This window comes from Echeneis naucrates, chromosome 20, assembly GCF_900963305.1.
Source record: "Echeneis naucrates chromosome 20, fEcheNa1.1, whole genome shotgun sequence".
In the NCBI taxonomy this organism is placed as follows: Eukaryota; Metazoa; Chordata; class Actinopteri; order Carangiformes; family Echeneidae; genus Echeneis; species Echeneis naucrates.
Window position 1 is genome coordinate 7,061,426 of NC_042530.1, and position 13,964 is coordinate 7,075,389.

The 13,964-nt window shown below is 39.5% G+C and overlaps 1 protein-coding gene and 1 non-coding gene across 2 annotated transcripts; both read left to right on the plus strand.

Moving 5' to 3' along the window:
• The first annotated feature begins 3,349 nt into the window (after positions 1-3,349).
• Positions 3,350-9,769, plus strand: gars1 (glycyl-tRNA synthetase 1). Its single transcript, XM_029529198.1, has 17 exons — positions 3,350-3,634; positions 4,037-4,138; positions 5,144-5,246; positions 5,351-5,492; positions 5,802-5,890; positions 6,320-6,396; positions 6,501-6,646; positions 6,725-6,874; positions 6,960-7,122; positions 7,299-7,463; positions 7,548-7,655; positions 7,786-7,931; positions 8,016-8,101; positions 8,191-8,300; positions 8,546-8,639; positions 8,748-8,938; positions 9,126-9,769. The coding sequence occupies exons 1-17, from the start codon at positions 3,383-3,385 to the stop codon at positions 9,249-9,251; spliced, it is 2,250 nt and encodes a 749-aa protein (XP_029385058.1). The 5' UTR covers positions 3,350-3,382; the 3' UTR covers positions 9,252-9,769.
• Positions 5,586-5,721, plus strand: LOC115061386 (small nucleolar RNA SNORA84). The gene has a single exon (XR_003842331.1). It is a non-coding gene; the product is annotated as a small nucleolar RNA SNORA84 (small nucleolar RNA).
• Positions 9,770-13,964: the final 4,195 nt, after the last annotated feature.

A 13,964-nucleotide genomic window follows, 5' to 3' on the forward strand; every position in this document is an offset into this window, starting at 1 on the left:
TGGGTGATTAAAGGGAAAACACGTATATCGGGAGTTTAAGTGAAAAGGCTCAGGCCCAAGCTGAGATAACCCCAACAACAACTTCATTGTTATTTTCTTAAATGTCACAAAACTCCTCAGGAGCCACATAAGACTTTAAATGGCTGTTTTCCCTGCTGTGATCGTAATTTTTACACTGTGTGTTGAATCAGCACTGCTCCCCTTGACTGGAAGCTTTACATTGTGTCTCCCATCTCTTGATCTGATATCCTCTTGTGAGTGCTACACCCTCCGCATGCACTGATAAACAAATATTATTCAGGCTATTTCAGCCTCGGTGGACCGTAGAATAACAACAAGGGAGATAAAGTGGTTTTCTGGTCTACTGCCAGAAGTGACGTGTCTCAGTGTTTGTCCCTCTTCACCTTCACTGTCACTTAAATGGCGTGGAGGCCCATGCAGCCCGACATGACCCCACCTTAGAGACAAGTATATGATGGCATGTGGACAGGAGGAAAACACTAGTAAGTGCTGGCTGTCATCTGTTGATACTACTTATAATTAGTATATAATTTCCTGGTTGATATGATGCTATTTGTGTGGGTCAGTGCCTTTGTCCTCATGTTCACAATAATGTACATGTACATTGACACCACAAGACACATCTCTGTGTCACTTTGCACAATCACAATCTCTTCTCAGCACTTGACAGTCAGTGTCAGGTTTCTGTTTCTGTGAAGGCAAATACGCTCCAGAAATCTGATAACACAGAGCATTTGTGTAACCACAGCTTGTTTAGTTTACATTAATGAGATGATTGATTATTAAAGGGGGGGGCTGGAACAATCCAATCACTAAATTCCTATTATATATATTTTTTTTAATTAATTTAAATAAATAAAAAATAAACAGCTTACAATATAACAATCATATAAATATTATGCTTATAAATGTTTGTATAATGTTATGCAAAACACACAGAATGTACTTTATGAAATTCTTTGAGCACAGATTTTTCTTAACATAAATATATTACAGCCAAACAGCAAAAACCATTCCTCACAGCCTTTCTGGTCAAGGATGTGTTGAGTGTTAAAGGGTTAAAGGAAGATCTACACATAATGCACAGACTTTATGCAATGGCAAGACTAAATACTTTGGTATTTACATCTTGATCATCAACATCAAACACTGGCCTCTGACATTTCTCTCCTAAACGGGAATTGAATGGCACTGCCCTCCAGCAGTGCATTTCTGTTAATGAATAATTAAAATAAACATGGTCTTGATATTAACTTTGATAAGACACAGATGATCTTTTTCACTGCCTTCAAAAAAGTCTGGCGAGCCGTCAGACTGTGGGTGCTTAAATGTTTTATGAATGTGGGTGTAGTTCAGAGACAAATTGGTATCGCATAATCCTTTCTCTCAGCATGGGCCTGTTTCACTTTATTTCCCAAAGCTGTTGCACAGCTAGAGAATGACATGATCAGCCTTATAACGGGATGGTTCAGGAAAAGAAGCTAGTCTCCTGTCCAGAAGCTTAGGAGGGTGTAAACACAACTCAAAGGACTCACACAGTAACACACAGAGAAAATAAAAAAACAGATGTAAAGGAAGGCATAGCCAGATAGTTTTTTTTCCCTCTTGAGAGAGATGATGGTCTATAGATGTTGGAAAGGTAACCTTAATAATATTAGCACTTACTGCTGATATTTTTGAGTTGGCTTTTACTCAAATTATGATTAGTTTTCTTGTTGCGCCACCTTGTGGTGCACTCAATCTCAAAGGACAGGAACTATTTTTAACCCTTCTTTTGAATGATGACGGAAAGACTGAATAACATACACTCAGTCAAGAGTTTATTAGGTAGCTCTAACTAAAACGCCAGTATTGTATGAAACAATTCAATAGCACCACAATCTACAAGATTTCCAATGATCAGAAGTTTGAATGAATACTTTATATATTGTTAAATATAGACATCAGTAACCTGGAAATATAGCAATATATAATTTTTCCAATTAAAATGTTCTTATGCCACATTTTGGACAGTTGAGAGGAAGGATTCTATGATCAACGATATTTGCAAAATCAACAATCCAACATAACCACCTAAGCTCCAGACTGCTTCCTGTCTAACATCACACAAACCATCTGTAACATCCTGGCTTCAACACAATAGGAACTGACTGAGAAAAGCTTGGGGAACCAACCAGAGTCAAACCAGAATCAAATGTCAGAAAATCTTTCCATTATTGATAGGTAGCTACTAGAAACACTGAAAGAGGATGGATCATATCTTTTCATCCCTCTGCAAAAATGGGATGTGGTTTAATAAACATGAGATTATTAGATTAGAGCTTCGAGGATACATGTAGTCTGGGATTTGTCCTGGGGTTGGAATGGATGACTGTTTGTTCTGTATGGTTCTGTAAATGGATCATACAGAACAAATATCACAGAATTGGTTATTGCTGTGGCTTCAATTTCATCTGAAGGGTTCCGTGAAGTCCTTAATAAATCTGCCTTTCGGTAGCTGCAACACAACTGACGAAACAGAGAGGATCTGAAAAATGCACGTCATTCTTTGCAGTATGGTAGATTTTTAACTACAATTAAGTCACAATCTGCTGCAAGTCTTCATGAATAACACCCATTTAGAATAAGCTACATAAAAGCTACTGCATGTTTTCTGAACCCTGAAATAGTTTACAATCTTTCAAAATGTAAGGTAGACATGATCTAATTATCGCTCATTAAATGTTGGGTCTCTTTAAATAATTTTTTAATATGTATTATTAATTTTTAATAATTAAATAATTTTATAAAGAGTTTGGTCTAGACCTGCTCTATATGTAAAGTGCCTTGATGTAACTTTGTTTTGATTTGGCGCTATACAAATTAATCTGATTTGATTTGATAATAATGATAATAATGAAATAAAACACTATTAGCACAGGTAGTATCTTCATATAAATAATGAGAAACCAAGTCACACTTCTGAGAGTCAGATTTGATTTTATTTTCTATAATTTATTAAACGTTTCCCTGTTGGATTTTTTTTAAATTGATGCCTCAATATGTTTGACCTCCAGGCGGTGCACCTGGTTGTATTTATTGTCAATGATTTGGACTGGTAATTTTGGCACAAGCAGGATTCGTATATCCACTGATAACATAAATGTTGACCATAAAATGATTGTGAGATCATTTAGACTAGACCTCCGTTTTGTTTATTTGTTTTCTTTTATTTTTAGTTTAGCTCAACATTCGTGGCGAATCTGCCGATAAATTGCCCGACGGCTACGGCGCGCAGCGAAAGTGCTCACCGGCAGCGGAAGCAGCGTTTACTTGTGGCCAGCGATTTCATCATTCTCCTCTTCTCGCATTACGGCGGTCCATGCTGCTTCGTAGCGCGACATCGGCACTGCTGAGGACCAGCGCTGAGATTTCCTCCATCTGTCCGGTGTCGGCCGTCCGGTTCGTTCGGCAGTCGGTGCGCTACCCGCCCAGAACCAGGCCGTTTTCAACGTCGGTCTGCCTGTGTAAGAAGAAGAAGAGGAGCCTGTGGCTGCAGCCAGCGGAAGGACAAACCATGGACGGAAACATCGAGGAGATTCTCGCCCCTTTGAGGCTCGCAGTCAAAGAACAGGTGAAGCTCACCTATCACCGCTCAGCTGATATCAGTCGAGTCTGTTTGTTTGGGGGTCGGATCCGTTTTATTGCCTCTGATGCTGTCACATTTAGCCCGGTAGCTCCACCGGCTAACCGGCTAACAGACCGGCTGCTTGTAAAGCTGTCAATGAATGAGGAGAGCCATTTCTTGTTAGCTTAACTGCTAACGCTAGCCCGTAGTCATGTCTGCGCCCTTTGCCACGTTTCAGTGTGCTGCAGACATTAGTGAGCAGGGTGGAGTTAAGACAGGAGGCCAAGATCATGTCTATGTAGAATAAAAACACAACAACAACAGATCTCGTTGTGATGATATCCATCACTGTGTGCTTTAGTTATAGAGAATTTCTGTGCGCACGTCTTAAATCACGTCTGTTTTTAGGGGGAACTGGTTCGTCAAATGAAACAGGATGGTGCTCCTGATGTGGATGTCACTAAAGCTGTAGCTGAACTGAAAGCCAGGAAGAGAACTCTGGAGGCCAAGGTGAGTTATTAAATCCAGTTCAATGGCAGATTTAAATGCACCAGTCCGCACCATCCCCTGAATCTTTCAGTATCCCTTGCACAACCAAGCAGAATTTATTTAAAAATAAAGGACATGTGAAATATGGTTTGCAGTATTTTGGAAGTGTGCCCACACTTGTCTCACCGGAACCAATACACCTGCTTGATTTAATCAGATGGAGCGTTTAATTAGGGCAAAACAAATATTTAAGCATGGAAACTATTTCATTATTACATGTAAAAGTATAATGTAAGATGGGAGACTCGCATGCTAGCTCATATTCTGTGACTGAAATTTCAAATTAGGCATATGGACACCTTAGACACCTCTATAAATAGAAACCATATGCAGTAATTTCTGGACTATAAGCCGCTGCTGTTTTCACACCCTTTGAACCCTGCCTTAAACAACTATGTGGCTAATTTATGGATTTTTACAGGTAACAAGCTTTATGGCGCCATTACATTTAGTTACATCAGACCAATGAAATTACCGAATAGGTCAAAGTAGACCAATGAAATGGTTCGAATTAGATTAAAAGCACCCACACTAAATCCTTCAGATCAGTCATTTGTTTTGCGCTTCATGCACACACCCTCATCATGGAAAACACACAAAGCAATGCATCTGGCGAAAAGGCGAAATCTTTCTGTGTAACATATTTCCTGTCGTATACCATTTCCTCCCATATTTCCAACACCCGCGGCTTATAAACAAGTGCGGCCTATATATGTACAAAATTGTTTTTCTCCTCAAATTCAGCGGGTGCAGCTTACATTCAGGTGCGCTCTGTTGTCGGGAAATTATGGTAGATGTGTTTTAAAGCCAGTACATATACCATTTATGGTGCAAACAAAATGGAAAGATATTAGGAACTATAAAGAGGTCTATATGCAGATGTTCCAAAACCGTCACTGATCTTTTTATTATTAACCTTAAAAGCACAATAGTCTACATATAATAAAAAAAAAATGTTCATCACAGGAACTGGCACTACAACCCAAAGATGACATTGTTGACAGAACCAAGATGGAGGATACCCTCAAGAGACGCTTCTTCTATGACCAGGCCTTTGCCATCTATGGAGGTAAGATTAAGTTAGCCAGAGGGAAAAGAATATTTCCATTGTTGAGTGTATCACTGTATAAATAGTCTTTAAGCATTTTGTTACCATGTAGTAATTCCTCTCAGGTGTGAGTGGCCTGTATGACTTCGGCCCAGTGGGCTGTGCCCTTAAGAACAACATCCTGCAGGCCTGGAGGCAGCACTTCATCCAAGAGGAGCAGATCCTGGAGATAGACTGCACCATGCTGACCCCTGAGCCTGTTCTTAAGTACGTGCATGTAAATGCTTTCAGTATTTGCTACCATAAATTTGTTGAAATTTCCTTTTTTATCATTTGTTAAGTAGTCCGTGTGAATAGAGTGCCTGGTGGTTCCTAGAGTCAGCTCCAAAGTGCTGAACTTTTGGGTTTTTATTAACAGGCGCAAATTGATTCTGCAGTTTTATGCATGGAAGCTGTCAACATAGCAGCCTTCCATAGCCCGGTTGCAGATACATTTTTGATTTTAATCACTTGCGATCACCCTTTAATTTTTTTTAATGATGCAAGTAATTATCCATTGCTTTTATGTTTTTCTAGAACATCGGGACACGTGGAAAAATTTGCTGACTACATGGTGAAAGATGTCAAGAATGGTGAATGCTTCAGAGCTGACCACCTCCTCAAAGGTAAGCCTTTTGTACATCTGTTTTAAGTGACTCAACTTCCACTTCTGTGTAAACTAAGGATTAGTCATCCCAAAAGCTCCTGCAGTGGAGGTTTTTTGTGCACTTTTCATCTGTATTATTTATGGGATTCTGCTGTGGGAGGCGTGGAAACAGTCCAAATTTGTCCTGTCAGTGGTTTCTGCTGGTTGGCTAGTTTCTGAGTATCTCTGTTGTGCCTGAGGGAGAATGGAAGTGACTGGTCCAGCAGAAAACACGCAGGGCATTCCTAGCAAGACAAGCTATGAGGATTGCAGAGGCTGGAGCTGTGCCAAAAAGCTGGCAGAGAAATTTTGGAAACAGGATGAACATGCCAGTTCCAGAAAAATTTGTTTACATTTTTTTTTTTCACATCTTTTTGAGAAAGTACTTTTTTATGGTTGTCTCCTACAGCTCATCTCCAGAAGCTGATGTCTGATAAGAAATGTACAGCGGAGAAGAAGTCTGAGATGGAGGAAGTTATTACTCAGGTCAGTGATAACTAAGTAAAAATGTTATTATTCAGAGGAAAGCCACAGATAAATCATCAGCCTTTTTTTTTTTTTTTTTTTTTCCTCCCCCTCTATTATTTCAGATGGATAACTACAACCAGCAAGAACTGACCGATCTGTTTGTGAAATACAACGTCAAGTCACCTACCACAGGGAATGACCTCACACCTCCTATGTCCTTTAACCTGATGTTTCAGACATCCATTGGACCTGGAGGCAATATGCCAGGGTAAGATGCAACACACACGTTTTGAAATCTCAAATTTGCATCATTGTTGGCTTTTCTGATGAATGTTTTCATCTGCAGCTATCTGAGGCCTGAAACAGCTCAGGGAATCTTTCTGAACTTCAAACGTCTTTTGGAGTTTAACCAGGGAAAACTGCCCTTTGCTGCTGCTCAAATAGGAAACTCTTTCAGGAACGAAATCTCTCCTCGCTCTGGACTCATCCGAGTTAGGTGAGCAGGACTATTGGCTCATCCACAACTTTCAATGTAGAGAAAAGTAATCTCAGGAGTGTAACCACTTTACATGTGCACACAGAGAGTTCACCATGGCTGAGATTGAACACTTTGTGGATCCCAATGAGAAGGTCCACCCTAAATTCTCCAGTGTTGCGGACCTGGAGATCATTTTGTACTCTTCAAAGGCTCAGACCAGTGGACAGTCTGCACAAATCAAGAGGCTTGGAGATGCTGTGGAGCAGGTAAGAATCATGGCCAGATATTTCCATGAAGTAAACCTAAGCTATAGATGAGTAATGATGCTTTCATCCTTATTTTTCTTTTTAAAACTTAAGTTAAAAAATTGCTACTATAATTTTGCTTTTAAGATCAGAAAATAAGTCTCAACAAATGTCATCTATAAAATGAACTCGTACAGGGAGTGATCAATAACACCGTCCTGGGATATTTCATCGGGAGGATCTACCTCTACCTTACTAAAGTTGGTATTGCCAAAGACAAACTGCGTTTCCGGCAGCATATGGACAATGAGATGGCTCACTACGCTTGTGACTGCTGGGACGCCGAAGCCAAAACCTCCTACGTATGTTCCATTGCAGTTTTTCCCCTTGCTGCTTGTCCATGAGCCCCCATACTGTTCCTAAGAATAATGTTTTGTCCCTTGCAGGGCTGGATTGAGATTGTGGGTTGTGCTGACCGGTCTTGTTATGATCTGAAATGCCATGCACAAGCCACGAAGGTCCCCCTGGTTGCAGAAAAGCCTCTTAAAGAGCCCATATCCTTACACTGCAGTATCTAACCCTGCAAAAAAAAAAAAAAAAAAAACCTCTGATCCATCATGTGGAGCAGATTCAAAGTGATAAACTGCTGCTATTCTTCAGTCATTCTTCTTAATTTTTTCACACAAAGTTGTGAATGTCGTCCAGTTTGAGCCCAACAAAGGAGCCATTGGAAAAGCATACAAGAAAGATGCCAAGATAGCCATGGAGTATCTGTCTTCGTGTGATGAATGCTTCATTACAGAACAGGAGCAGCTCCTCAATGAGAATGGGTGAGTGCTTGCGGTCACATAGGGCACCTGAAATATTGTGGTTTTGTAATGTCACATCACTCGGCATCTTTATTTCTACTCCAGAGAGTTCACCATTGAGACAGAGGGCAAGACATTCAAACTCACGAAGGACATGGTCAGTGTGAAGCGTTTCCAGAAGACACTGCATGGTGAGATTCGTTTTTTTAAATATGTGAGATGGTTTATATCAGGGAAACAGTGACGACTTCTGTAACATACAACCTTTCTGTATCCACAGTGGAGGAAGTTGTTCCAAATGTAATCGAGCCCTCTTTTGGCATTGGTAGGATCATGTACACCATCTTTGAGCACACATTCCATGTCAGAGAAGGTGACGAACAGAGAACGGTGAGCAGATTGTGTTGCTCTTACTTAACCCCCCCCCCCCCTTTTTTTTTTTTAAATATGGTTTATGCAGTGATTATTGTCTTGGCAAAATGCCACATAGGCCTGCTATTTATCTTCTAACAATCATTAACATTTTGTGTTTTGAGCTGCAGTTGATTGTTTTAGTTAGCTTTTACAATAATGGCTATACTATGCATGTAACTTTGCTAGTTCTCTGTAATGACCATTTATTTTAATTTTTACAGTACTTCAGCTTCCCTGCTACCGTAGCTCCATACAAATGTTCTGTCCTGCCTCTGAGTCAAAACCAGGAATTCATGCCCTTCGTGAAGGAGCTATGTAAGTACCCACATAATTGTATATGCTCCTGTTCTGTCTATAGAAGAGAAATGGTATGTTACCAAATAGTTTTGTTTAACTTGTCTTTCTCTCCCTTCCCCCCCTTAGCTGAGGCAATGACTAAGAATGGCGTGTCTCACAAGGTGGACGACTCCTCAGGATCCATCGGGAGGCGCTACGCCAGGACAGATGAAATTGGAGTGGCGTTTGGCATCACCATTGACTTTGATACAGTGAACAAAACGCCTCACACAGCCACTCTTAGAGACCGAGACTCAATGAGACAGATCAGGGCTGAGGTAGAACATCCCTTGACTTTTATTTTTTAATTTATATATGCACACCCACAATGAATTAATGTAGTACGTCAGTATGTGCCCATGGTAAATTTCTAGACATTGATTAAAAAGTTTTCTTTCTGAATTGCAGTATTTCAGCCTAGAGTTATACACACAATGTATCATAATCACTTTCTTCTGTCCTCAGGTCAGTGAGTTGCCTGTGATTGTTCGGGATTTGGCCAATGGCACTATGACCTGGGCAGAAGTGGAGAGCAAGTACCCCATCTTTGAAGGACAGGAGACCAGCAAAAAAGACACAGTTGAGGAGTAAATCTGTCATTTTCCAGTCCCACCATGAAAATCCACAGACTTCCTTCATTTGCATCACAAGGAAAGAAAAATATTGCAACTGTATTGTAATAAGCTATAGTGGTGCACCAAGCCCTCCTTGTTCTCACTGCAATTACTAAAAAATTTCATTTATTCATCATGTCTAACAGCTGTGGAGAAGCTTGCACAAGACTGTTGTTTTCTTTGATGAGCAACATTTCGTCCATGTATGACCATGTTGATATTTTAAAAGGGAGAAAATCTAATTAGGTCGTTTTGAATCATCAGTGGAAGGAGGCATCCACCATTCCAGTTTTCAGGCAGATTGGATTGAGATATTTAACAATTTCAATAAAAGCAGCCAGCATTTACTGGACATGGGGAAAATAACTGTTTTCTATCTAGCTTTAAAATGGTTATAACAGGTTGCTAAAACAATGAATGGTGAAACATGTCACACCTGTCACTGTCTCAACAACGCCTGCAAAATAAAATGAGATGAGGTACTTTGAAACATGCCATGAAAGAGGAATGGTCATCTTTTATCACTTGTAATTTAAAAAATGAATTGAAAAATGAAAGTTTTATGGATCTTTATCAAAAGATAACCTAAGTAGAATGAAATATAGCAGCAGTTTCCAACTTCAACCACTTTTTGGGGTTAAATCCTGTTGAGTACCAAAATGCTTGGCGCACATATATTTTGACAGCATTATTATTAAAATGTCTCTGGTTTGGGGAAAAAGCACACAATTTAATACAAACTTTTGTGCTTGTTGGAACTCTGTTAAAGTGCTTTCAAGTTTTCAAGTCCTGATTCTGGCTTCAATGTGCCTTATATTACACCTATCAATACTACAGCTGTGTAGCTTACTGGAAAAATGTCAAAATTGGGAATTAGTTTCCAATGTCCTGGATAAACCAACAGCTGGGAAAGAAGCACAGGGGCCCCAGGGCATAGGAGCAACAGTGTTTAGGGTACCTATAAGGCATACTTTCATATTATTGGCTGTATTGCAGAGGGCCCAGATTAGGTTTCAACAACCTGTTGCAGTTTCTGTTGTGCTCAGCTCATGGAACACAACTATATAACTAATTACCTCTATCTAAATACATTAGTGAGCATGTACACAACAAGGTTTGGGTTAAAACACTCCCAGTAACTAACTTTTACCCTCCAGTGGTTACAGAACAAAAGAAGCTTCATCTGATCTTCCTGGATGATGCAACAAAAAGCAGCAATTTCAGACAGAAGGAGAAAGAAAAATGTCACCTCCCCCTTTTTTCTCTCAAATCTAAAGAGAGTCTGTCATTAGGTGGTGCAGCTGGAGTGCCTGCTTTTCATGGGTGACTATATGGAACAAGAACTAGCACCTTTGAGAGTGTCTGCCATTTTCCAGCTTCGAGGTGACTTCATTTGAGGTTGGCCGTTCTAACCCGGTGCTGTGCTCGTCCTGCCTCTGAAAACACAGAGGAGCTCAGCTCCTGGTTACACTTCTCCTGCTGCTTATCTCAGCTCCTGCATCTGACCCCTCTGACCCAGTTCCTTGTTCTGTAGCCCTTGATAAGTTTAAGCAGGTGTCTGCTGTTATAGCGACTATCCTGTCCTCCTTTAGTCGTTCATGGTGAGGTGGGAGACTGTTTTCCTACGCGCTCTCTATTGAAACAATGTCCATATGTTTCCACTTTTGGGTGATGTTCCTGTTTATTGATCAGGGAAAAAAAAAAAAAAAAAAAAGATAAGTTATACGGATGCAAAAATAAATAACGTGAAATAAATAATGATGAAAACCAAACAAAAGAAACCGGCTGCGTGAGCGGTAAAAACCGCATGACCTTCCACCTCCAAACTCCTCCTCCATCACCAGCACCCGTGCTTATATAGAAAAATGGTATACTGCCACCTGTGAAGACCTGACCCAACACCCGAAGACAGACAAATGCCATGATGTCTTTGAAATCTTTCAACCTGCATTTAAAACTCTGCATCACACCTAGTCAGCTTTATTAAGAGTTTTTAATGATATTCTCTTGGCTAATGACTCTGTTGACCACGTAATTCTTGTCTTGGACCTAACTGCAGCTTTTGAAACTAGACCACAGCATCCTAGTGGCCCGGTTTCGTCACCTAATAGGCATATGTGGTACTGTGCCGGAGTGGTTCAAATCTTATCTAGTTGGCCTGTTAGTGTAAACATAATATGAAATATTCAGGGTAAACTCTTGACTGTAGCTCTTTAGAAATGAATAGCACATATTGGCTGTTTCCCTTGGACAGTACTAAAGCCCACCCAGAGGGACAGTTTACACAAGGACAAAGATTAAGGTTGACTGTAAAAAAGAAAAAAGATAAGCAATCTTTACTTCAGTAAATGAAGTCAGTTTGAACGAGCTGCAGCCCTTCAGTCTGATTCTCCTCATAGTCCTGATTGACCATGTGTACTGTGGCTGAGTTTAACCAAGCTTAAAATCCTACCTGAAGTATGAACTAAAGTTAGAACAGGAAACCTCACCTTTTTCACTGATGTATTGTCCCGGTTTACATGCTGTGTGTTTCTCTGCTGCCACACAGCTGTTTTCTTTGTAGTTCTTACAGTAGAATCCTTCCAGTGGTTCACATACTGTATTTAATAGTGTGCATGAGCTCTTTATCCTTAGACCAGAACCTGTCAGGACACAGGTTACAAGTGGTTACGTACTTACATTTAGTCTGCTAGAAAACTACCAAAAGCCTCTGAGGCCTTTCCATCTGAAGTTTGCAGTGTGCATATCAACAGACGTGCACATTTAGGTTAACTGGTGACTTTACATTTTGCAAAGGTCTGCATGTGAGGGTGAACATTGTCAGCCTCTACATGTTGGCCCTATAATAGACTGGCAAGTCTATTGCTGTCACATAACCGTCACATGTAAATACAATGAATGGTCAGTATTTGTTGTGCTGTTGTATTAATAAGGCCTGACCTTTATATATATTTTGGATTTGTATCTTTGAGTCATGTTGACATCTAAATCCAGAATGAAAAAAAATGTGTATCATGTTAAAAAAAGAAAAGGTTAAAACCAACAAATCACATAGAGACAATGACACAACCAACCACCCGGTCAAATTACTGACCACCCCAAAAGGTAATTTTCTTTCTAAACGATGGAAAGGGAGTGAAATGATTTAGAAATGGTATACATTAACGTGGAATAATGCTCTTATTCTGTGGGCTACTAAAATAAATATTACTTTTGTACAACAATTTGAAGTTTAATTTTATTTTTTGTTTACAAAGTGAGGCACTTGATGTGAAATTGATCTCTAAAAATAAAGAATCTGAAAATACAAATAAATAATAAAAATGTAATTTATTTACATGTTTTTAACTGTTAATATCCAAAACAAGGACATTTTACTGGTTGGTAGGACGATATCAGATTTTTAAAAATGATGTGACATCTCATTACTCATACTGTGTGCCGTTTCCTGCTGTATGCAAGTTATTGAAATACATTGATCAGGCCCCTCAAGCCACTAGGGTGCTCATCTAAGGAGAATTATAATCACCTGTTGTGACTCAGTGAGATGCAAGCTGTAACTCACTTCTGTGTGCTGAGAAAATGTGCTTTCTTGGAGATTTAATGGAGATTCAGTTTGTGGATTTCTTAAAAACTTTGAATTGGAAACGGCACCTTTTTCATAAAATGACCTAAATTCACACAATTTTGTGATTGCACTTTAATTTTGCATTGTTTAATTTACTTATTTATTATGTTGGTGAATCATATTTTATATCAAATACACATGTATTTATGCTACAAACACATTTCATGGCTCAATATTTTAATGTAAAAATATCCCCAATTAAAGCCAATCACATGAGTGTGTGGGACTCATTTTGTGCTTAAAGTCTGTTTAAACTGACACATAAAGCAAAAAGTTTAAACGTGTGTACAGAACAGTATTTATTTCTTTATCAGACACAATTTGAGAATATCTATTATTATTATTATTATTATTATTATTATTTATTTATTTTTTGCAAACCCCACAGATGCTCACTCAGTTGAGCTGATAGAACAAATCTCCTGTAATATTCAGCAATAAACAACTTTACCAGCAAAGATGCAACCGTCACAGCTTTTCTTCTCCAAATCATCTGGAATGGCCGGTTGTCTGCTGATTTGCTGAAATCTGGGCTGACTTTTAAATCCGCCGAACATGTGGAAACAAAAAGTGAAGGTTTTCAATCTGCTAAATGTAAAAATTAAACTGGGTTAAAATCTACATCTCTGCGACTAATGCGGACCTGGACCAATCAAAATCTCAGAAGTTACGTTATGAAGTTGACACGGTGTGTCAACCGATTTGGTTCCCCTTTACGCTGATTTACTGCTGAATCGTGCGTAGTTGCTAAGTTACCGTGCGTACTTAAAGAAGAAACACTAATAGAAACACAGCTGGGTGTACGGAAAGCGCAATGGAACAAGCCAATGTGTAGGTTACTGGTATGGTATTTAGTATATAACAAAATAAATTGAGAATGCATTTGTTCGGCCTTTCTTTGTCAATCTTTGTGTAAATGGATGCCAGCTAGCATATCTGTGCGAGAGTAGCCTACGTTAAGTAAACCTCACTGCCGGATCACTTACACTAGTTAGTCGCTTCGAAATGGACTGCTAGCTAACTGGTTAGCTAACTGGTTAGCATGCTCGACTGACGAACTGA